Source organism: Strix aluco, chromosome 21 (genome assembly GCF_031877795.1).
Source record: "Strix aluco isolate bStrAlu1 chromosome 21, bStrAlu1.hap1, whole genome shotgun sequence".
In the NCBI taxonomy this organism is placed as follows: domain Eukaryota; kingdom Metazoa; phylum Chordata; class Aves; order Strigiformes; family Strigidae; genus Strix; species Strix aluco.
The window spans coordinates 10820143-10844618 of record NC_133951.1 but is presented as its reverse complement, the minus strand read 5'-3'; the positions used below and the strand labels follow the sequence as shown (position 1 = coordinate 10844618).

Below are 24476 nucleotides of genomic sequence, written 5' to 3'. Positions count from 1 at the left end.
TGCAATCTGCTACAGAGTAGTGAAGGTATGAAAACTAGAGATTTGCCTTTATATGAAGTTCCGTTGGCCTTGTTAAGTATTGCTTTGTCATTTTTTTCCAAGTACATTAAATAGTGTAACAGAACTTTGCTAGGTGATGCTTGAAGTTCCAGATGGCTGAAACTTTTCTGCCTTCCCTCCACAGCTTTAACCGAATAGACATTCCTCCTTACGAAAGCTATGACAAGCTATACGAGAAGCTGCTAACTGCCATTGAAGAAACATGTGGGTTTGCTGTGGAATGACCCTTCACAGGCTTACCTGAGACTCTATTTATACTCCTGTCAGCCAGAAAGCCCTTCCCTCAGCCAAGACTCAAGAAATGCTTGAAATACAGGAAACTTTCCCTTTTCTACACTAGGACACTGGGAGGGAAAGGACAACTTTGGAATTTTTTTTTTTTTTTTTTTTATTTCAAGAAAATAGGTTCTGTGGTTCCTGCCATAGGATCATTCAGCTGCTATTAAAAACTAATATCTTGAACATACAGAATGCTGACTTTTCCTACATTTCAACAGTTAAGCAGTATTCTATACTTAAAAGACTACTACTATTTTTGTAAAAGGTAATCTATTATATTTGCCTACCTGATTTCTATTCTCAGATACCAAGACACAACTTCAGCAGTCGGTACAAGTCACGTTTCAGCCTGTTTTAAATGTATGATACTGAACAGCATCTATACCTGCTATTTTTGGAAAAAATATTTTGGATTATTCTAACTTTGCATAAAATTGGCTGAAAGAATCATTAATCTTTTTAATTAAAGCCACTTACATGTTAACTGCATTTTCTTATAGTAAAACATTATATTCTGCAATGTAAATTCAACTTAAATGTTACCACAGGGGGCTTTTTTATATTTTTCAAGCATGAATTACAAATACGTTGTTTTGGGGTCCTATTTATATCACTTGTCAGATTCCTTAAACAAAATTTCTAGTGTGAGTGACACATACTGTATTTGGTACAGTACTTGTGTTAATATGTGGAATAGACCTTTTTTATTGAACAGTAGATGTTTTGATTTTTTTAAAACAGCATTTTTCTAACAAGTCTGTCAAGAGTATTTTTTGTTGCTTTTGACTTGAAATTTAAACACTGCATTTTTCAACTTTTTAAGCATGCTGATGAGGTGATATTTGACAGCAGAAGCCTGTCAGCAGTTTGTTTCAGAACCCATCCTGTCCAGTCAACCAAAGTTTGTTTGAATGCAGCCAAATCGAGTTATATATTTGTTGATGCTAAAGATTTATCAGGTAAAACATGTTGTAATCTTTGTCTAGCTGCTCATGACATGTGGGTTTAAGTTACAACTAAGGAAAAAAAATGGTGTATTAACTGAAATATGTGTAATGTGCTTTGAAAATGAGGTTTTAAAAGCACATAATTTATTGTTTGTAGGGATGGAAGTAAGTATATATATGAATTATAACATGGGTTGATCTCTTCAAAGGGGAATAAAATGCACTACCAGTAGAGGGAACTGAACTTTGAAGTTAGTTTGGGAATTCTCAGTTAAGATCTGTATGATCTGCTCGTGGTGTGTAGATAGATCAGTCTGCTTAAGAGATGGTGGCGTTCTCCTCTCAGCAGTGAGAATATCTGGAGTAAGTAGCAGGTTTTTTCCAATCAGTGTTGTGGGTTTTTTTAACTTGGGTTACAATTAATCATCAAATCTGCACTATTTTTACACTGCCAATGAGAAGAAAGTCAAGGGTATTGAAAATGCTAAAAGAATGGGATGTAAACAGCTGTTCCATTTTTGCAGTGTAAGTCACACAGTGAACTAGCTAATTCTGTCTGTTCTATGGAGCTTGAACTTAATTTTGTTCTGCCAAATCTGACTGCCACAGTGAGTAAACTACTACTGGATGTTGTGTATTAGAATAGTGGGCGATGGACTACTTTTGTAGAATTGTGGTAAGAATCTGGTGAGCCAAATCCACATGTTCATTTGATTATTTTTTTTTTTGTACAGCTGTTGCTGGAAGGTTTGTTCTAAGAGACTTGCTTCCCATTCTGGGCTGGCTGCAGAGATGAGGCTACTTAGGGATGTAAATGTAAAGCCAAGAAACTTGCTTTGACAGCCAGGTTTGAAATATATCAGACCCCTTTTTTCTTCATTTCAAGGGACTGTTGCACTCATGTAAAATGGCTGGTACCTTTGCATCTACAGTTGGGATCCCTAATTGACGGCTTTCAGGTGACACTGTTACCAGAGAAGCTGCCACTACATCTGTCCGGGTTGCCTGGGAGAGCGAAGTAGGTTGTTGCCCAGTGTGTTTCTTACTCAGTACTGCTGCCTGTGGTTGGGACCACTGCTTTAGGCAGTCCCAAAGACCTCTTCTCACCCCCCCGCAAGTTTTGAGGTATGATGTGAATTACTATTTACAGAGACTTTACAGAGACAGGTTCTTTTGACCACTGTTCACAGGATGGATACTCCAATGTTGTTTAAGTGAGTTATTTCCCCACCCTGCTCTTGCTCAGGCCATGGCTGCAGCCTCCCTGGTCGTGAAACATGAAAAACGTAAAATCCGCTTTGATCCAGCTTTTGGGAGAAGTCAGGACTCTGTTAGGTGATTTGTGGGGGAAGGTCTGCTGCTGTTCCCTTTGCACCAGACAGCTCTCCTCACCTCAGCACTACTTAAAGACTCTCTCTGTAGTGTCTCCTGATCACATCACCTATACCCACCGCCCAGGAACCTTCTCCCTGTCAACCTACTTAGGTCGGTAAAGTTATTAAACGCATAGTTATGGCCATCCCTGTGTCATAGAAGCATTTTTGAGGAGGGAGGAGATGAGCTCTGCAGAATATAGACTCTAGATCAGATGATAAATACGATTCATTTTCACAGCAGCCTTAGCAGTACATCTGTTTGTTCTACCAAACATTTTGGTATGGCATAGAGAATTTTTTTTAACTGCCACAGGTGAATATTGTAAATTTAATATATTATAGGCAAAACTAGACAAATCTACATTTGACTTTCCACAGCTGACAGATGAGGATGAATATACCAAGTATTTTGAGTGCCTTTCTACCTTCATAATGACTGAGAGCTTTAACTAAAGCACCTCATCACCTAGTCAGATGTTTATCTGAAAATGTTAAAGGGTTGATTCCTTTGCAGAATTTTGTTTCAAGATCATGTCAGCTACTTTCCCCTCAAAAAGGTGCTAAGCCTAATATTGCATTTTAACCTTGGACTTTCACCCCATGATTAATGTGAATATTTATTTCAATGTGTCCCTCTTACTGGGTTTTACTTTATCCAGTCTTTAGTTGTTTTAGAGAGATGTCACATCATGGTTTTATGCTGTTGCTTTTCATTATGAATGTTTAATTATGAACAGTGACTTTTGTAGATTTCAAATATACAGTACACAGTTGAGTTTCAGAGGATTTAATTTCTCGGTGTAAAGAGTTTTGTAATGGTGCTTTGTACAGTATGTATTCTAATTTTTTTTGCACATAGTTTCAGTTTCCCTAAACTGATTTATTTGTACCAAATTTTTGTGTTGTACTAAAGTCCAGAGCACACAAGCCGTTCCTAAATTCTTGTTCTACAACACTACATCTGTATTGAACTTCTGGTGCGTTTAAACTGGCTGCATTGATGGAAGTAAAAGCTTTGCTTCTATATCATAAGTATGCATCATACAGCTTAATGTAGCATGCTCCAATGGCTTCAGATTTTAAACAGCACCATATAGTTAACAGGTGCCATTTGTTGTACTTTACACTATGTAGTAGGTTTCTGGCTCTACCACATCCTCAGAGCTTTGTCTGTAGTTGTAATTAGTTTATACAAGTGTAATTACTCCTCCACAAACTGACAGTTCTTAGTTTATCATTTCCATTGTATTTATTACAGAGTGTTTTAGCATTGGTATCATTGTATTTTCACCCAGCTGTTACATGAGCTTTAACAAAAAAAAATCTGTATAAAATGGTTTTTAAGTACTTAATGTATGTACCCATGCAGAAGTTGAGCAATAAATTGTATGCTGTTTGCACTGTCACAGCATCAATGGTTTTAAAAGTTGTAAGTTTTTCTTAATCAAATATTTACTTTAAAATGTAACAATATCATTTTAAAGTAACTCAGCTTTGTTTTGGGAGAAAATACTTAAAACTTGTTGTCTTTCTACATGCTGTTATGTACAACAAGGATTGTGCTACATGTTCTAGTCAAAGCAAAAAGGTCTTACTTTTGGCTGTCATGTAATGGTGTGCATGTCCTGGCAAGGACTTTTTCTCAACATTGGTGAACAGGTGTCTCCTCTCAAAATTCAGCAAAGCTAAACCATCTTAAGGGAAGAAAAAAGGTAAATAAATCTAGTAAATACTTGTTAAATTTTATCAACTTAGCTGGTAAATACTGTCCCTTACAGAAAGACTTCAAATTAGCCCGGCTTGTAGCAACTCCCTGGAAAGGGTTGTTAAAGTCAGGGTATGGGTTTCTGGTTTGTGGAGGTTTTTTGTTGTGTGTATGTTGGGTTTGGTTTGAAGTGAGGTGTATGATGCTCTAACTGCTAGCTGGTTTATTTCATCAGAAAAGGAAGCATCTCCAGCTGTTGGAGGCTTTTTTCTTCCCAATGCATTGAGTCTTAATTCACTGAGTGTGTTCTCAGTTCCATAAGAGACACCATCTCATGGCAAGCTTTAAATATTGTATACACAATGCAATTAATTCCAATATTTTTGTATCATTTCTCACACATGCAATTTTAAGCAACTCTTATACTAGAGCCTTTTTAAAATTACACTTCTATTCCTCCTCATTAACAAGACAAACTATTTAAAAATTGCAGTTTTGTCAAGCAGAGGAAAACATATCAGTACTGGGCTTCACTAATTATCAGCTTGGTTTAATGTAATCTGTTCTCAGTTTAAGTATATATGCCTCTGTGTTTGCATCTCAAAGGGCCCATAATGCATGGCTGCTGAGACTTGAATTTTCTACCAGTGTATTTTTTATAGCACATGATGATTCTACAAAGACAGATGCAGTGCCTATTGTCAGCTCCTACTCTGCCTCGAAGCAGACCTTACAACCTGAAGTAAGGTAAAAGCTGAATGTTGGGAGTTTTTATTCACTATTTACTCTAGCTTCATGCTGACAGAACTAGAACTGATCTGCTTTTCCCGAAAAAAACTAAACAGGGTACTAAATACAAGTATACCCTTGCAAAACTTTTGTCAAATAATCTGCTTCTAAGAGCAACATGGTTGTTATTGCTTGGCCATTTGTGTATAGCATTACTGTTACTCCCTTCTGAAACAGATCCTTTGAAACAAAACTTTGCTTGTTTACACATGGGCTTACATAGTTTTGAAACCCTGGCATGAAATCCAACAATTGAAATACCTACAGAGCATACACTTATTAGTATATGCCTGTTGAAAATAATCAGGAATGCTGTCCACAGTTCCTTCCCACATTTCAGTTCTTGCAGCAGCTCATCTTTTTCTGCTTTAGAAGAACTTTCATTGTTTTCTATTCAAACACCCTTGTAGCGCAGGAAGTAGTACTTCATATGCTTTGCCATTAACAATCCAGTAACACTAAAATTGCAAACAAACATGAATTGTGTAGAATAAGTATCCCTTAAAAAAAAATCAGTAATTTAAATATATTGTCAGGTTTATTGCAAGCATTCTCTAACTTGTCCCTTCACAGGAAACTTGAACCACTAATGTTCTTTAAAAGATCATCTTGTTCTTAGTGAGCTTTCCAATCCAGTAATTTCTGGCTAATGGTCCAGTGGGGCTTTTCAACTCCAGCAACAACAGAACCATCACAGGTGTAGAGGAGGCTTAGCATTCCACTGTTCCACTAAGATAACTTCACTAAAGCACACTGACTTCATCCTGCTTCCTTGAGCTCAACATTATCTCAGCCTTGTTAAGAAGGTAGAACGTAGTTCACAAACTTTATTAGTGATCATAAAAGTGCTGTAGAGATCCCAGATCCCAGCAGCTACACCTCTGACACGTCAAACTGACAGACCAGATATTTTAGAGAAAAACAGACACACCATCTTCCTGTTACAGCAACTCTCAAAGATTCCCATCATTTTAGCCAGAGAACTGCAGTGATATTTACCATAAGTCTTACAAGAAATGGCTTTTACTGTACTGAAAGGAAGCCATCTGAAGTCTAGATTTCAGTCTGTCTGCTTCTAGTTCTTGAAAAAAGGTGTCATCATCACTTTGCATTATTGCTGCTTGCAGTTGCTGTATTTCCTTTTCCATCCTTGATCTCAATTCTCTTTTTGTTTTCTGTAGCATCTAAAGAAAATACAGACATTAGCCACAGCAGGTAAAAAGACAAGACATTTACAAAAATTAAAAAGACTTACTTGTGCTTGTGCTTTCTCTCTGGTTTGGATTTCTTGGCGTTCTTGAGATAAAGCTTCTGCTAGCATGGAAAACTAAGCATAACATGTGTTTGAGTTGAACCAATTAAAGAAAAGAAGGGCTTTAGTGTAAAAAAATATTTACTGTCTTTGATGCAGATGAAGCTTTACCTGATCTTTGTAATAGTTCTCCATAGACTCCAGCTCATTTTGATGCTCTCTCCTTTGCTCAGCACGCTTCTCTTGAGCGTAGGCTCTCAGGTCCTTCAGTCTTTGCTTCTGAATTTCTAAGCCTTCTTCAAATAAGTTTTTAAATATCTGCCAGCAATTAAAAAAAGCAAACCTAAAACTTTCCCAGACACTTTTAAGTATAGATATACGTTTTTCAGCTGCTTTATCTCCTGACGGAATGGTGATCGCATGAAGGTGGGTCATTGCCCGTGAGAAAGTAAGTTATCTATCTAGTAATGGTGGCACAGATACAGTTGAGCTGTATTTGTATTTCTCACTTAACTGAGATTCTGACAAACTGACATGAAAAATTTATGTTGTCATATGACTAAGAAAGGGACTAGAGCAGCAAATGTATATTACATTTTTAAAATCACTCCAGACAACCTGACAATGCAAGCCAGAGTCTTTGAACACGCACTGTGATTTACAGCCCACCCTGCATTCTGTTGTCTAACTTCAGGACCTTCATCCAGATTTCCAATAGCAGGAAATCCAGCCTGTACTCAGGCTTTCCATTTATACAAAAAAACACTCACTAGCTACAGTGCAGCTTGAGGCAAACAGTTCTGAAATCACTAATAGTGGATTATGCACTACACTTCTAGTCTTTTACTTTAAAAGGTGAGAATTCTGTATCTACTCTTGCAAAGTCTTAACTACTCTACTTGCTTTCCTTAGCTCTGATGTCCAGCCCTAATGAGAGATCGTATCTGTCAAAGTCTGCTTTGTTTAACAAATGTAACTGAATAACAAAGCTGTCTTTTTGATCAGTTTCCTTAACTGAAGATTTAGATTGTTTTCTTTGGATAGTAACTATAGGAACAACTTCTTAATCCTACTGTTTCTGAAAACTCATTTCCCTGATTTCTCATGTTACCAGCCCTGTTTTTCCATACTGATACTTCACCCTTTCTCTCCTTCTCTTAACCCCATAAACCATCCTTTCTTGTTTTACAGTGGTTTGCCCTAAACTGTATCAGTGCTTCCAAAGAAGGAACCTTTTCATCTGTGGCCTCGACTGACCAACCATTTGATCCTATCTCCTACGCTCTGTTCACTTGACTTGCTCTCTGTCCACTTCTACCATTATTTGAACTACTGGACTGTGGGTCCCAGCACTGGGGTCCAAACGAAAAAAGAATTCCACACTTGCAGAGCAAGACATCTTGTACTTACCCTTTCTTCCCGTGTCCTAGCCCGCATCATCTTGGCACGCAACTGAACCCGGTAATCTTCATAATATTTCCTGGCTCGAGCAACTTGCTGGCGTTTCTCTCTCACTTTATTCTGAGCCCATTTCTGTCGGCAGATACGTTGCTTAAATTCTTGCTAAATGGAGAACAGTAGCTGTAAGACCACCAAGCTTCCAACTGCTATCGGTGCAGGTGAAGCTTTGTTAATCATTGCTAAATAAATAGGGTCCTTTACTAAGGACCTTCTCCCTACCCCAGTTTTACACTGCATTTATGGTTTGAAGCTTTAGGCACCACTGATTTAGCAAAGTGGTGCCATCAAGAGCACCGTATAATTAAGGAGTCAGCATTGCCATGGTAGCTAGCATTTTTATCAGCAACACCAGGAGCTTGAAGTTTCGCCTCCTTGCATATTCTTAGAACTTGTTTGTACTTTTAAAGCAACAGTGTAGTATAATAATAATAATATTCCATTCCCATGACCTCAGTAGCCACACAACAAACAGATTACATGACATTTGAGACCACAGCTACTCAAAGAGGCCTAAAATTGTTTAAGATAAAAAGCCACTTTCATGGACCAGGGAATATGCATTCCAGCTAGCTCAAGATGAAATTTTTGTATTAAGTAACAAATATCCTTCGAAGAACTTACTAGTCTCTTGCTGTGGTCTTGATCTTTTTTAATAATTGCAACAAGATGCTCGTACTTTTTCAGGGCTTGTTGAACCTGGAGGTTTAAAAAAAGCTGATTACTTCCATCATTCTGCAGGACAGGCAGTTGTGTGTAGGGGTTTTAAATATTGCCCCTCTGCTATGTTTTGTGTTGAGAGTTACCATGCGTAAATTAATCAACTTTTCTATCTCATACCTAACTTTCAAACTAAAAGACTGTTCAGAACTAGCACTTGAAACTACAAAATGCATTTTAAAAAGCAATACCAAAATCCTAGGCAGTACTAGATAACTAGTACAAAAAATGAACATTATATTTAAGTGGCTGATAAAAAGTTGAACCCACATGTTGAACCTACCCTGTGGAAGGATGTACATCTGAGCTGGGTTAGTTAAATACTGTGCTTTGGATGTGCATGTACCCGATCTATGCTGCATATGAAGAGTCAGGATGACTTTATTTTTATTTTATTCAGTAGAAACCGATGACTGCTAACTATTCTGTCAGAGCTGCGATCCCTGCTGACACTTAGAAGGTAAGAATAAGAATGCTCACTTCATTTTGGAGTTTTGGTTTAGTTCTGCCAGAAGCTGCCTTAAGTTGTTCAGTATGTGCAAGCTGCTGCTGCCACATTTTATTCATAGTATGGTGGGAAATATGCAGGTGGGGAAACTCTTCCAGTAGCTGAAATAGGAGGTCATCATCTCTTACTTTCACTACAAGGTAAAGACAGATGTAAGCAATAAATTCCTGGAGAATACATTTAGTGGTAAATTCTTCCAAACAGTGTCAGCCTAAGTTATGAAATATTTTAGATTGAACACTATATACAACTACCATGCTGTTATGATGTCAAGCTAAACCCAGCAGGACATAACATCACTCTCAATACAGTGGTGAAAAAAGTAATCCCAAGTTTTTGTTGTTTTTTTTTTTTTCCTGCTAAAGAATTGCTTTTATAGCTCAGCCATTATTTCCCTCCCACCACCAATTAAGACAAGTATCCCCTTCTTTCTTTAAATGGTTCTAACCATCTTTATCTGTGTCTCAACTTAAAATAATGCTAATACACCAGTAGTAGTGACAGATCCAGATCAAGTAATCAGGTGTAAAAAACTGGTTTGCAACCAGCTCATTCCCATTACATCTTTGATTTTTCTGGCAGGAAAAGATGATGGGAAGATGAAACAAATGGGTACTAACCAACTCTATGCCCTTTAAACACTGAAAAAAAAAAAAAAAAAAAAAAAAAAAAAAGGCAGTGTACTTCAATAACACTGAGATATGTAGGGGATCATACTACACTCTTATACCTAAGCAAGCATGTTGCTGTTTACCAAACCTGAGCCTGTGATTTGTGTGTTGGCTGTTCTTGAGGCATCACTTGCTCAGCAAAACCAGTGGCAGTGTTACCACCATGGCAGGGGCTTGAAGAGAATAGCAATTGATAGATCCTGCTCTATTACCTGTACATGACTCAGCAGCAGCCCACTCAAGCTAAAGGCCCAATTTTAAATCTGTTACATGCTCAAAAAAACCAAAAACCAACCAAACCAACCAACAATTGAGCTCAGACTATAGTGGAACAAGCACAGGAGTAGCAGTAATGGAAACAAGCCTTGAAAAGAATCCAAAGGATTTTAAGGAGGTAGCAAATGGGTCACAGTTTTGATTGTGCATTGGTGGTTTACATTTACCTAAAGCATTATCTTCCCTAACAAAAATCCAGACATATAGAGGTCATAAGAAGGGGAAAGTGCTACAGCTGACTGGTATATGTTGGACTGATGCCTTTATTCTTGGAGTTCAACACATGCTTTCAAAAGATGCCAGTTTTCCACCAAGTATAGTTTTGCAGTTCTTACTTGGAGCTGCTTTCTTTGGCTTCACAGTCCCTCGTTTTGGAATCCACTGGCTGTATCTGGGATTCCGAGGTGTGGTTTTTCTAGAATAAACTTTCACTGGCTGAGGCATTTTTGGAGGTTCTTTAAAGATGTTTTCTTTGTATTCTTGTTCCTTAGGAGCAGATGTAAAACAGATGGAGAACAGGTATGAGAAAGGGAAAGACTGATAGATCACATAGTTTGGATATCAGAACTTAAATGTCTTTGAAACTTTAGAATGAGAATTTGGACATACTGTATTGGATTCTCCAGAAGGCCAGAGTTTACCAAATGCAGGTCAGGGTTCAAATAAAGGTTAAATCTCACTATTGCATAACTTCATCTCTTAACATTACTGCAGCAGCCTATGGACTGCTTCTGCAAAGGTTGTGAAAAGGGCCAGTGCAGTCTACATTGGTGTGACAGAGCTTTTCAGCTTAGGTCCTTTGCTGTTCCAGTAGTAAGAAGGTAGAAAAACAGCCCTTTGCTACATTCATAACCCTAAAGAATCATCCTTGCACAAACCCAACTTTCAGAGTAGTTAAATATGACTATGGCAATATTAAGCAGATTGACTACAGTGTACAGGGGCTCCAACCTTATTAACCCTAGCTGTTGGGGATGTGTGTGAAGTGCCTGTCTGTGGGGAAGTTTAGGCCAGTCTATGGAAGCTACCTACTTGCTTACTTGGCTTTAATTCTTTAAATCTGAGCGTCTTGAAGTTACCACTTGATGTGAAAAACATGGTGGTTGTTACCCATAAGAATAGGTATTATTCTTAATATATAGTGCCAAAACTTCTACTTGTCCCTTGGTTCTACCTATCTCAGGAAAAGCTGTCCTTCTGTTTACTGCTTTAGTAGTATACAGCACTGTAATTATGACAGTGGAAGTCAAGGAGTTTTTGCACCCAAAAGACATATCTGCTGTCTGGACAGATCATCTAGACAAATATAAAACAACCAACCAACCAAAACATAACCAACAATCACTGTAGTGCATCACATACCCTATCCTTGATGATTTCTCCAACCTTGGAAAGCCTCACCCTCTCCCTAGCTTCATAAGTTCTTAGTTCATTGTCATAAGCTTTAGCAACTGCCTAGAAAATAAAAACAAAAGGAATTTTCAGAGAAAATAATCAGTCCATATGACTACCTCATTAACGTGTTTGGTGTATGGGTCAAAGTAGCTTCCTCCACTTCAAACTCTTTTTGGCTAAATTTGGGGTTTAAGTCTTTTTCTCAGCAGTCTACAGATACAACAGTACAAAACTACGAAAGTAGGCCAGATGTCACCATTAAGCAGGAGCATTCAGTTTTCATGGTTTCAGTATAACTGTTAGTAAGAATGACCGATAGGTCTATCCTAGAAATTACCTTTGTTTTTTTTGTTCTTTCATCCCTCTCTTTTTGCAACTGGCTGCGTATTTTCCTTATTTGTCGTGTTCCATTACTGCAGAGTTTATCTTCCAACTCAGAAAAGAGTTGATGTTGAGATGAGGGTGAGGATGGAGAAAGGGATCGTGGCCTGCTTGGGTACCTTAGATGTGGTGTGTCTGTAAGGAAAGGCAATTCATTGAGTATTTAACTTCAAACAAAAAAACCCCTCTCCAGCCAGACATGAGGGGGGAAAAAAAAAATCCCCAAAAAAAGCACACGGTCAAATCTTTCCACAGCATAAGATTCAAAAAGTTTAGCACAAATTAAGTCATAAAAAGCTAAAGCCTTTGCCTTTAGAATTATCTCTGCCCCAAATCACAAATTTTAGGGCTTATATGATAGCAAGGAGATATTCAAGCTGGGAAAGGAAAAAGCAGCAAAGACAACTGAATGTAGCTCAAGGTGAGAGACCGTCTATATACCAGGGTCAAACAGCTCCATCTTGCAATGGCATGCACATGGATTAGAACAAGCTATGATAGTTTTATAGCCTGGAGTACATACAGAGTGGTTATTTAATCATACTGCCACCGCCACACACACTGCACAATATGTCTGTGAGATACTTTAGATGTACATGCTGTGTTTGATCCAGAAGAATCTGCAGTGAAGTACATTGTGAATTGGCCCTCAGTTCAGAATCCCAGTGCGATCAGTGAGCTTGTGTTCTATTCCTCCTCCCACTTTCTGTACATTTTTTACTGCAGCTGTGTTTGCCTTGTATTTTTCATAAAGTTTTACCATAGCTATTTAAGTATTAAATGGGACCTTAATTCTAATTCTGTTACTGTTGCTCAGGTTTGGATCTAAGACAAAATGTAAGTGAACTAACAATACATAACTTAGTAACTATGAGTAGTTCAGTGTATCAGCTTTACATGAGAAGGAATTGTGTTTTTTAATATTCCTTTCCATCCTAATACTTCAGTGGCAGAAGAATTGTTACCTCGCTCAGGTTTCCTTTGTCGATAATCCATGACACTGTCACTATGCTGAGACAGGTTGTCTTCATCTGTCAACTCTTCTTCTCTGGAGTGCCCACCCAAAGCTCTCTTTAACATCTATTGGATAGATTTTTTTGAAGGTCAGGTTCAATAGTTCATTCAAAATTTAGAACTGTCTAAACTCAGGTGTTAGTTGCAGATTTCCTTTTCATCAATATTTACTTTACATTCTTGTTCTCTCTGCTATCATTACTAAGGCTAGATTGCTCAGATACAACAAAGAATAGATTTCACTTACTAAGTCTAGTTCATTTAACCTGCAAGAGAGTTTTTCTGACACTTTATGAAGCTCTTGCTTGGATAGCTTTTCCTTTGTTGTTCTGTGGGAAATAGACTCTTCAAGTGAATCTGTGGTAGAATTTTCATATCTGCTAAAACAGGAAACAGACAGATTTAATTTCTATTCTAAAAACCTGAAGATAAGCATTACCTCATACAATTCCAGTTCACTTTTTGTGTGAGCACATTTTTATACGATTAAGTAGAAGCTGAATCTGTAAATGCCTATAACTGTATTTAAGAAAATGCATGTATGTCAGGAGAAACAGGAAATCTTTCTGTTAAAATTAACCTTTTACTGTCATGCAGCCAAGGATGGGGCAGGGGAGGCACCTGGGTGGCCATGCATATGAACATGCTAGCTCAGTTCAGTACCAAAAAAAAGAACTTGCCTTTTGTTTCTAGGCAGATATCTAGATTCAGGTCTTTGACTTCGCGTTACTCGTTCAGCACGTAGTGAGAGTTCTTGATGTAACGAGGAACCAGATGCAGAAGTCCCATATAGCTGAGGAACCTAGGAAAATGAGTAAGCATAAACTAAGATCCACAGTAAAGCTCAGAAATACCATCGGTCATGTGAGTAGAGAGATCCCACAACAGCTTTTGTAGGACAACCATGTCAAACCCTATGATTGTACATATATATATATATCAAAAAAGTAGTTCTATGTCCAAGTCTGACTGAAGATAGTGTACTTTATAGAATTAGAAGTTTAAAGAAATAGACTAGCAAAAATATAGAAGATCAGTTCCAAGAATCATCTACAGCTAAACCACTGAATCAGAAGAACAAGGCCTAGGTTAAGTTATATGAATATCCCTACATACTATCTCATTAGCCTGGGACTAATGCCCAGTAACGCAAGCCAGCTGAACCTCACTGGCTATAGGCTAAAGAAAACACTTATGTCCTCACACCATTTGGTTACACTGGTTTAATACTGCCTGGTAACTTATCTGTTCAAACTGGAGTAATTCAGGGTTGGCATGCATAAACTTGCAAATACACCAATGGAAAATGAGTTTTAAACAGAGACAATGTTTTAAACAGACAACGTAGAAGTAAAGGCTGTTGAAACTATTGGAACAAATGAAGTCTGTGAGTACCTCTTGTGGTTGCAGAAGGCAAAAAGTGTTTTCCAGAGCAAGGAACTTCCTATACAGATATGTTTCTGCAAGCACAGAATGGCACCTGCTGATCAATTTGTGGGTTTTGCATTATTCAGTTTGTGAAAAGCAAAGGAAAATGCAAGGAAATAAAATGAAAGAATATAGCCAGCCAGTTCAGTGATCTTTAGGAAGGGAGAAAATCTGAATTTTATTGGAGTCTGAACAACCCCAGAAGAAGAAAATTCTTACTAATTTAGAATACTGATACACTTCAGAGAAAGGACATGACTGTAGTCTTGTGATTTATACATCTTTGATTAAACCCAAGATAACTAGTAACTGATTGGTTGTGATAAATTAGAACTCTAGAGGTACTGGCACTTGTACTTCTTGGAGCAAACACCTCCAGAAAGAACTGGCATGGCTTACAAACTGTACATAGTCATAGTCACAACATGTCATCACTGATTGTATATTTAAGAAAGCAAGCCAAAAGCAGGTTTGAAAAAAGCCCAGAAGTGCCACAAGATATCAGGAGAATTAAAGAGGAAATCCAAAAATATTGACTGAACTTCCACAAATAAGGAAAAGATGCAACATCTACCTTTGTCACATTGTCCTCAGCATCATTTGACAGCACCTTGTCTCCCACAGCAGCAGCAGATGACAGATAACTGTTAGCTGATGGTATAGACCGCACTGTGGGGAACAAGTAAAAAGAGATGTGATCCATGGCTTCTGGAACCCAATTATTCAAAGAGAACACAATGACAAAGCAACTGTGGTTACACAGTTGTGACAATCATTTTGGTAATTTCTCAGGTTTTGAATGTTCAGTGTCATGGGAATGCTATGGAAACTAGAAAGGTAAGCAGTGTTTCCCAGGCAACAGAGAAAAATACTGAAAACTAGCTTCTAAACCTTTCCTACAATAGCAGTTAATGGCTTTTTCCTAGAGTTGAAACTGGTTTGTCTGGTCCATGTTTCTCTGCTCAGAATAAGCTCAGACATGAGAGTTATCTGCTAGAAGAGATTTCTGTAGTATAGGCCCATCTTAACTGGATTAACTAAGAAAGGAGTTGAGCTGGGGACACAGATCTTTTTTCTCCAGCACAGTGAACAGCTTAAAAGTAACCTATTTTTGTTTCTCTATAAAACAGAGATAAAAACATGAACTTGTGGCTGAATTTAAAAAATGCCCCAGTAGTTTCAAAACCATGTTTCCTGTAGTGCCAATAAAAATAAATGCAACATTTGACACTTAAGAGTTACCCTATAAGAAGCAAAATTTTCTCTCACCAGTGATTTTCCTTGATGGAGGAAGACTACCAGAAACATCTTCAGATTTTTGTGTAAGTGACTTTTCAAGCTGAAATAAAAACCAACATGTTTTCTGTAAATTCACAGGAGAGTGTTGGCAGGAAGGTCACATATTTAGGTTTGTCTGCATATGGAAATCAATGCTGATTTTATAGATAAACAAAAATACACTGTAATTATTTTGTTTACTATATTGTAAGCTGTGCGCTTACATTGATCATGGAGATGCATATGTATATGTGTATAATAATGTGTATAATATATAAACACACCCCTCAAATTAACTTCCTCTCTGGATACTCAGTGAAGAATGAATCCACAATCCAAAAATTCTTTGAACTGAAGATAAAATCTGACACATTCAGAACTGTTCTTCAGAGACCAACTACTCCCATTCTGCAAGTACACTAAAAGGTTTTAAAATGAAATCAGTATTGATTACTAATAGAAAAAAAAAAGAAATCAAACGATAGGTTTTTACTTACAGTAGGAATTTTCACTCCTTCACTGTTAGCCAAGGTTGCTGACTGGCTGGCTGAACTCTGATAATCTCTCCATCCAGGATAATGAGGTCTGGCTTCTGAAGACTGAAATGGTGGTAGCAAAGGAATGGCTTGCTGTATAGGCTCCCCAAGTTTTGTAGCACTGGCACTCAAATTGTCTTTTTGAGGCTCAGTAGTATGAACAGAGTCCATTGATCCTTAAGAGACACATACAAAGAACTTGAAGTTTAAGCGTTATTTCCCAAAGCAGTTTTTTATATTCTGCATACATATTAGATGGCAGTATCTAAATATCTAATGTTAACTACCATATTTGTTGGATTGCATGGAACAGCATGGTAACATTTTTATGCCTTACAATGTTACTTCTGTTTAGAGATACATACTGCAGCCCCTCTCTGTCTCACTACTTTTCTAAGAGCACCAAGTTTTTCAAGACTGTATATATGTATATGAATATACTGCTCTCATACTGCATGGGTGTAGCTATATGCATACACAGTAAATATCTTTCAATTTGCTGTTAGTTTCCCCACAGTCATTTTAGATACACGCAGGGAATGCCTGCTCAGGGGCAGGAATTCCAGGCAATGATGGAGCCATAGTCAGCAGAGGCCAGGGACAACTGGATAAGATGGCTGCCACCTGTCAGAATAATTCACCCAGTACTCAATCTGTTCATATCTGTCCTTAAGAACAGCATGAAAGCTCACTTGAGAACATGATTTTGAATGCTAGGATCATCCACAAGGGCTTTTTACTTTTAGTATTTTGCTTATTGAACCACAAAAGGAAAAAACCTAGCTGAAGCTGAATCCTAGCTAAGCAGACATACCCCAGATAATAGAGTTTGTATACTCTGGGACACTAAAATATAACATTTATGAAAATAATTTATTTCAAAATATAACTAGAGTGTTTCCATCCATGACTAAGGTTGTCCTCTACACTACCTTAGTTTCCTACACCCCTTAGTCAAAATCAGATAAATAAGCTATCAGAATGAATACTCACCATCTTCCTTTTCCTTTACAATGGCCCTTTCAGTTTCAGAGAACTGTCTAGGTAATGTTGCAAAAGCCTTTGCGTCTTCTGATTCTTCCACCCCTTTGTCCTTTTCTGCTGGTAACAATTTAGGCAACTGGAATTCTAGAAGTGGTGTTTGAAAAAGATTAAACTAAAACCTATAAAGCATCTTGCAATGAACTGTTTAGATGGACAATCTTCATGTTTGGTATGTTAATAACTTGGTGTTAGCAATCCATGCTATAATCAAAATAGGTCTGTTAAATTCCTACTTGTAATTCTATTAAATAAAAATTTCATAATTCATAGTATTTCTTTATGCCTCTACTTGGAGAGATTAATCACCAATAAGAATAGGAATATTCTTATAGGAAAAATAGGAAATAGGAATAGGCTCCATTTAAGTAGTCTGCATGTTATTTGTTCCAGAGCCCCCCATTATGTTTTTAAGTGGCACACACTCTAACAAGTTTTCTTTAAGAATGAACTTGCTAGTCTTTTTACAGTCTTAAATAATACATTTTGCTGCAATAAATTAAACCAATTAAAGGCTTCAGAAATCTCTTGTTTTATTGAACAAAATAAAATGCCTTTGTAGGGAGAACTGAATTAGAACTCAACAAACCTTTATCCAGATAATGTAGCTCAGGAGTCATGAAAACCAGTCTAGAATACTTAAAGAAATCTACATTGTAACTTCAGCAAGATCAACTATAGTTCCTTATTGTGCGTTGGGCTGGGGTTTTTTAGGTTTTTTTTTTTTTTTTAAATAAGAGTTTAAAACAAAGTATTTGTCTGGAAGAAATAACTTTTAAAAAGCCTAGAAATGTTACTACAGAGTAGTCTTAAATCTTTTTTTCATACAAACTCACCTTCCTCTCTCTTGGAAAATGAATGAGCAGTATCTCCAAGTCTAATTAATTCACTAGTAGATTCTGACCCATCTGCATCACAAGATGGAACAAAAAATTCTGACTGGGACCTAAGAGGAACATAAAGCCATTAAATATTTACTCTAGAAGTCTTTGTTCCTGCAGTCCACAAGATGGAGCTGCAGAAGAGTAGCAACTCTACTTCAGGTAGGTGGCTATTATAGTGTAGGATGTTAGAGGCCAGCTTCTACAAAACAAATCAACGCAGAAGTCATGAAGATAAATCAAATGCAGTTTAACTAAAATACAATAATTTAAAACTGAGACAATGTTTTCAACTTGTTTCATTCCACATGCAAAGTAAAATTATGGGGAACAAAATGCCATCAGCACTCTTCAAGAGCAAAAAATTTCTGTATCTAATTTCTAGAAGTTCTGGATCTAACTAAAGGAGAAAGTTACCTCACATTCCATTTGACTTATGTAATCAGTATGTTTCCTACTTGCATACTATTAAAAACCGACTAGTTTTTCTACAGATACACAAAAAGACAGTCAATCATAGTCAATCACTATGTCAATGCAAATACTCAAAATTGTTCTTACCCTTCACCTGATGAGAATATTGAAGGTTGCTTAAGTTGACCAGCATTGCTTTCCAGCTGCTCTTGAGATGCAATCTGAATTTCATTATTGGATAGCACATTTGCCTCATCTGTTAAAAATCAAGAGGCAATTAGTTTCAGGAAAACTACTTCTACCTATTAACTAACAGGTACTATTGCCAATATCATCAAACGAGTTTAAGGCAACTTTTATGGTAAGTTTTTACAAGTGATACAACTATCATATACCCTATTGTTTCAATTATAAATAACCCCTTTCTTCCTTCCTCGAAGGAATTAAATCCTGTACTTATAACTAGAAAATTGGAGCCGCTAACACCTATTGAGTAGCAACACTGGCAGTCTGAGAGAAGGGAAAAGCAGACGTACAGGCACTGAAATTGCTACTGCCATTTTTCTGCCACTCACAGTGAAACAGGTCAGGAGGCAACTGTCTGAGCCACCAAGTGCTCTTCCCTCTACTCCAAGGGCACAACAGCCAGTGATGACAGTTCTTATCAGCTTTAAGAGATGAAGGCCAGTACTCAGTCCGCAGTAACCATGATGCCTCTGAAGGGCTGAGTTGCTTCTCTTGCCCTGTTTAGCCTTTTCCTCAAAATAGCCCCTGCTGTGGATCTGCTCCCAAGACCCACTTCACAGGAAAGCTTAAGTCATCCCCCCTGTTTGTCTCCTAGTAAGTAAAAGGGACACTTGCTCATTGTTCCCATTAAAGTCAACATTTCCCTCCCCAAATCCTAACCATAAATCATTTGACTTACAAGTTGAAAAGTAACATACTAACTGAGGATGAATTGTCTGGAGTAGGTTTCTGCCACAAGAATGAAGCAGAAAGGTTATGTTCTCCAGTTCTTGCCTTTTAACAAGTTTTGGGGAAAATAAATTATTTTATCATTATTATGACAATAAAGAATGTAAATAGTCAGTTTAGCCACTGAAGTTTCCCCCTGTGGAGGGGGGAGGAAAGTTTCAGTCCTTCTTTTCTTCTGCATTGTCAAGGTTAAGACAAACACACCAAATAAATCTCCACTATATTGGAAACACCTTGGGTATCCCAAAACAAGGTTTCACAAAGCTTACATCTTCAAATGGACATCATTCCTGTAGCTGCTAGTGAGGAGAACAGCAAAGAAACAGTTTTTACCTATTATGGGAACTGTGTTCCATCCATGAACACCAAGAACTATGGTCATGAGAACCTAAGCCCTCAGCAAGCTAACTTGATAGCAGACAAATAGAAAAAGAAAGCTGTCCATAATATAGTAGTAACAGAACATGATACCTTAAACTAGGACATCTGTCTACTCACCTTCATTCTGAGAAGAAGATTCACTGACTTCTTCTGTAAGATACTCTAATAGACCATCAAATATTTCAATGAGGTTTCTGATAGATTCTCTTTCTCCTTTCACAATGTTCTCACCTTAAGAGAAGGTACTGCCACATATTAATAATTAGTACTTCACAGAAAAAAAATTCTCAAAAGCAGGAGTTTTCTGGAAAAGAGCACTTAGAAATTCTTGTGAAAGTGTCAGCTCAGAAGACAACTAGTCACTCATTTATGGCTATACATAAGCTTAGGGTATCTTAAAAGCTTTCTAAAGTTGCATATTTTCAGTCCTAATAAGTGAAAGTTTATTGATGCTATACCTGCTTACACACACACAAAAAAACCCCAGGGATATTTTCAATGTTAGTTGGTATTTAGTATTTTCTTATACATATTAGCTATAGCATGAACCAAGTCTATGGACTGGCAGGATTACAAATACCAGCCATACTGTACAGGGACCAAATTAGAAAGAGATACTTCATATCAGGCAAGCAGTTTTCATTCTTTGCAGGCTATGTTGTGCGAGACTATACATATGAAAACTCAATGAAACTATTATCTGTGTACAAAGAACAGACACAACATAGTTCAAGTCTTTACTCACTGACTTTTTAAAATTCAATAACAAGTTTGAAATTCAAGGCTCATGTTTTACAACCCAGTTTCCAAGCTTTAAATGCATACAGAAAAATACTGAGCCAGTAACAGACTCTGGGTAACACTTTAGCAGACAAGTGAAGTATGATTGATAGTTAACTAACATTTCTTACAGGTCTGTGTCATACAAGACAGCTCTTATTTATTCTCTGCTTGCTGTTTAAATTTATAACCTGATGTCCAAGGCAAGGGTTCAGTGTTTTGATGACACTCACTACAGGAAAAAGACCTTTCACGTAAGTATGAAAATATGCTTTATAACATACGGTTCTTATAAAATGTTCAAATTAAACCAGACAGATATTCAGCTGGTGTTTGTCTACATTAAAATGAGTACCTACCAGTGATGTGCGACAGGCTGACCTGCAAGTAGTCCAATGCCAGGGAATCTATTACTGCTTGTACATTATGTGCATCATCCTCTTGGCTTCTAGGAGTAGCTATGAAATCTATTTAAAATAAATAATAGATTTTAGGCTATCTAAATGGATAACTTATTGCAGATGTTTTGACTAAACTACTTGAACTTTCACTTAAAAGTTAGCATTTTTAATACGTTGTGTATTTGGTGAAAAGGCCAAGTATCATATGGTTATTTAAAATCTTCTATAAATACTGAGTACAAACTTATAACACCCCCTGGAAGATGTGAGGATTTTATCAGCTGAAGTATCAGATTCAAGAATAGAGACTACTAAAGTATTTATGTGTATTTAAGTGCCTATGTCTGGCTTTCAAGGCCTAATTTACAATAGGAGAAGTTTTGCTGCAGCTATACTAGTGAAATCCCTTCATAGCTGCCATTCTTTGCAGTCAAAAAACCCCAAACCAAACCAAAAAAAAATTGGCCAATATTACTTAAATCTTCTTAAAGAATGACAATCTTACGTGTTTGTCTTTGGAAGGACACAAATATTTTAAAAACCCTACATCTGTAGTAAGTTTTGCAAACTCGTATTGTTCATTACAATATACAGATTAAAAAAAAAAAAGCAGGTTTATAAATTATCATTCCTACCTGGTACTTTTTCTCCTAAGATTGACTCATAAAGACGAACAAACACATCAGCACCACATTCTGAGAGATGCTTTATGTGCTGGTTTATGTGACAGCTCCTTAAAAGATCATTGGCAACATCAACCCAATCTATTAAGAAGTAAAACATATAAACGTCAGAACTGAAAGACACAGAAATAAAGACATGGTTAGTTACAGTGAAAGATGGAACCCATTTAAGCGTCTTTAACTCCACCATAGGTGGTTGACCCCAGTCATCCTATCCCAATCACCCAAAATATTGAACGTTGTATGCTTTCTGCTCCATGCCCTATTTACTTCAGATAGAATCATGGAGTCATTTAGGTTGGAAAAGACCTTTAAGATCATTGAGCCCAACTGTAAACCTAAGACTGCCAAGGCCCATTAAACCATGTCCCAAAGTGCCACATCTACTTATCTTTTAAATACCTCCAGGGATAATGACTCAACCACTTCCCTGGGCAGCCTGTTCCAAGGCTTGATAACCCTTTCAATGAATAAGGGTTTCTTTAATATCCAATCTAAACCTCCCCTGGCATAACCTGAGGCTACTTCCTCTCATCCTGTCACTTGCTACTTGGAAGAGACCAACACCCACCACACTACAACCTCCTTTCAGGAAACTTTTCCTTTCAGATAGAAGCAAGGACAGGGAGTGAGGAATGATACACACCAGGACCTTGTTCAAGTACACAGTCATAGCACAACTGGACTTGAGAGCTGAAGGGTACTGAAGTACCACAGGCTGGGCAGATTACTTTTTTTTCTTCCACATAATGGAAAGCAAATTTTGGACTGACCACATAGTCAGGAATTCCAAACCTTGAAGGACTTAATAAAATAAGTTTTGATACCTCTTTTATCAAGAATCAGAAATTACATATACTTTTTTGAAAAACATGAGTTTCTCTTACAAGCCCAGTTTCTTTAATACTCTTAGGCAACGACAGCCCTCCTAACATAAGTATTCTTTGTTCAAGCTAAATTCAAGGATTACTTTTATTAGTTTGCTCGTTAGGGATTACAAGAACATGGAGCTGATCCCACCAACTTCATGTTATGTTGAGCTCAATGAGATGTGTGCATAAACAGCCCGATTTTCCCAAAACTTTGTGTCCTGAACTCAGAGTGCTTTGAAGCACGTGTATCCTCTACAGTCTTGTCACCCAATTCCAGTATCAACTTGGAAGATCAAATATCTCCATCTCTGTTAGTCTGTGATCTCTCAATGTTGGATTTTCCCCCTACGTGTTGTTTTTGCAAACAAAACAGTATTTTAACAAATATTATCGAGGACTTTAAATTACTAGACGAGGGGTAAGTCATCTTTGGAAGGGAAAAAAAGCATACAATTACTACAATAGAAACTAATTTGTACAATTTTTACTCTTCCATGCACAGGGAGTATTACTTTTCTATCACTCTACTCTTCACTCAGTTCTAGAAATCACTTTACCTTAATATTTTAATAATTTCAAGCACATGAAAAGTTAAAATAGCACCTCCTACACTCCAGACTGATATGTCTTAGAAAACTTCAGTTACTGTTCATCTCCAGCTTTATCTATTTAAAAGTGTCACCGGGCAGAGGGCTTTAAAGGCAAGAGAGGAGACGGGAGGTTGACATGAAGAGCTCAAAAAGTAACAACGCAAGAGAGAGCTCTAAGGAAAAGCATGCGTGAATAAAATGGACGGTGTGAGCAGCAGGTGGATGACAAGGTGGAGGGGAGAGACAAAGCAGCTCTCCACCTTGCCTCCCCCTGCAAGGCACGAAGCTCGCACCCGCCCCACCGCAAGGCCCCACAGGCTGGCGTGGAGAGGCCACGATCACCCAGCGGCGGACAGGGCACGGCGAGGCGTGGGGGGGGGCCGTGAATCCCGGAGGGGCCCACGGTGCAGAGGCAGGGATCGCCTCAGGAGCCCCGGCCGCCCCTACCTCTCTCCTCAGCGCTGCCCATGGCGCGGCGCCTCGCGCACCAACGGCCGACCGGGGCCGCCCTACCCCGCCCCGGGGAATTGAAATGGCCCCTCTCGGCGTCCTCCGCGCTGATTGGGCAGGCTGCACCGGAAGGGGCGGGGATGCCCCGCCCCCGGGGGTTGTTTTCTTTAAGCACCGGCCGGGTCCCTGCTGGGGGCTGTGGCCGAGCTGGTTGTCATGGAAACGGGGGGGGGGGAGAGGGGGGAAGAGAGCCGAAGAGAGCCTGTGCCTCAAAGCCACGCCGCAGCGCGGGTCACGTGGCTTTCCCCTCCCCCACTTCCTGGTGCAGGCAGCGCGCGGCTGTCACGTGACGCGCCGCTCCGCGCCCAGGCCGCTGTGGGAAGGCGCCGCCGGTCGCTCCCTGCTGCCGGGGCCCTGCCTTGCCCACGGCCTGCCCGGGGGCGCTTCGGCTGCTGAGGGCGGCTGACGGTGTGATAAACCCCGCGCTGTAAGGCGGCAGCGGGTGTTTGCCCGGTGCGGTTCCACCTTCGTCACCCTGACAGGGAGGCGGTTGTTCCTGTTTTCACATGCAAAATGAGGTGTGGAGAGGGCTGGCCTCTGGCGGGGAAAGTTCTAGCACTTGACCTTGCAGACCTGGCCGGGGGGGTTTGCCGATGGTCCGAGATGGTGTTTACATTAGCATGAAACCGGCGGGCGGTGTAGGTTTGCCTGGGGCGTGGGGTAACACGAGAGGAGTGTTTGAACCTCACTGTCTATTAGCTGTTAGCGTATGGGTTTTTGGAGACATCAGATGATGAAAGTTATCTTCCCTACTGAGCAACAGTATTCCATGCGCCTTAGGAATTCTGGAATTTCCATGTTGCATCAAGTCACACAAAACCAGAAATAATGGTGGCCCATATCCTTAATCTCCTGGAGCATGACAAGCAGCTAAG

General features: G+C 38.7%; 2 protein-coding genes across 11 annotated transcripts in view; one reads left to right on the top strand and one right to left on the bottom strand.

Annotated features, from left to right (window-relative positions):
- The window catches only part of SMURF2 (SMAD specific E3 ubiquitin protein ligase 2), an 83965-nt gene extending 63095 nt beyond the window's left edge, over positions 1-20870 (top strand). For 3 of the 7 annotated variants that reach the window (XM_074847676.1, XM_074847675.1, XM_074847677.1), the window contains one exon: positions 185-4088. In XM_074847676.1, coding sequence (XP_074703777.1) covers positions 185-284 — 100 coding nt within the window. In that variant the 3' untranslated portion in view covers positions 285-4088. Of the gene's footprint in view, positions 1-184; positions 4089-4973; positions 5115-6337; positions 6372-6797; positions 6857-7599; positions 7870-8986; positions 9047-15531; positions 15582-20678 lie in introns of those variants that run through there. The other 4 variants (XR_012626034.1, XR_012626033.1, XR_012626035.1 and 1 more) reach the window with 4 other exon arrangements.
- CEP95 (centrosomal protein 95) lies at positions 4054-23623 on the bottom strand. 4 transcript variants are annotated; one of them, XM_074847672.1, is made up of 23 exons: positions 23539-23623; positions 21582-21710; positions 20905-21012; positions 19883-19996; positions 18557-18665; positions 17951-18060; positions 17067-17201; positions 16035-16249; positions 15529-15598; positions 14834-14928; positions 13512-13633; positions 13079-13208; positions 12783-12897; positions 11774-11952; positions 11404-11496; positions 10377-10527; positions 9067-9227; positions 8491-8565; positions 7819-7971; positions 6580-6726; positions 6412-6483; positions 6156-6340; positions 4054-5614 (listed from the first exon to the last, which is right to left on the bottom strand). In XM_074847672.1, exons 1-22 carry the CDS (start codon positions 23558-23560, stop codon positions 6164-6166), a joined length of 2682 nt encoding a protein of 893 aa, XP_074703773.1. In that variant the 5' UTR covers positions 23561-23623; the 3' UTR covers positions 4054-5614; positions 6156-6163. The 4 variants fall into 4 exon arrangements, with proteins under 4 accessions (XP_074703773.1, XP_074703772.1, XP_074703774.1 ...); XM_074847671.1 differs by lacking the exon at positions 4054-5614 and having other exon boundaries at positions 5673-6340; XM_074847673.1 differs by lacking the exon at positions 4054-5614 and having other exon boundaries at positions 5673-6340; positions 7819-7941.
- Positions 23624-24476: the final 853 nt, after the last annotated feature.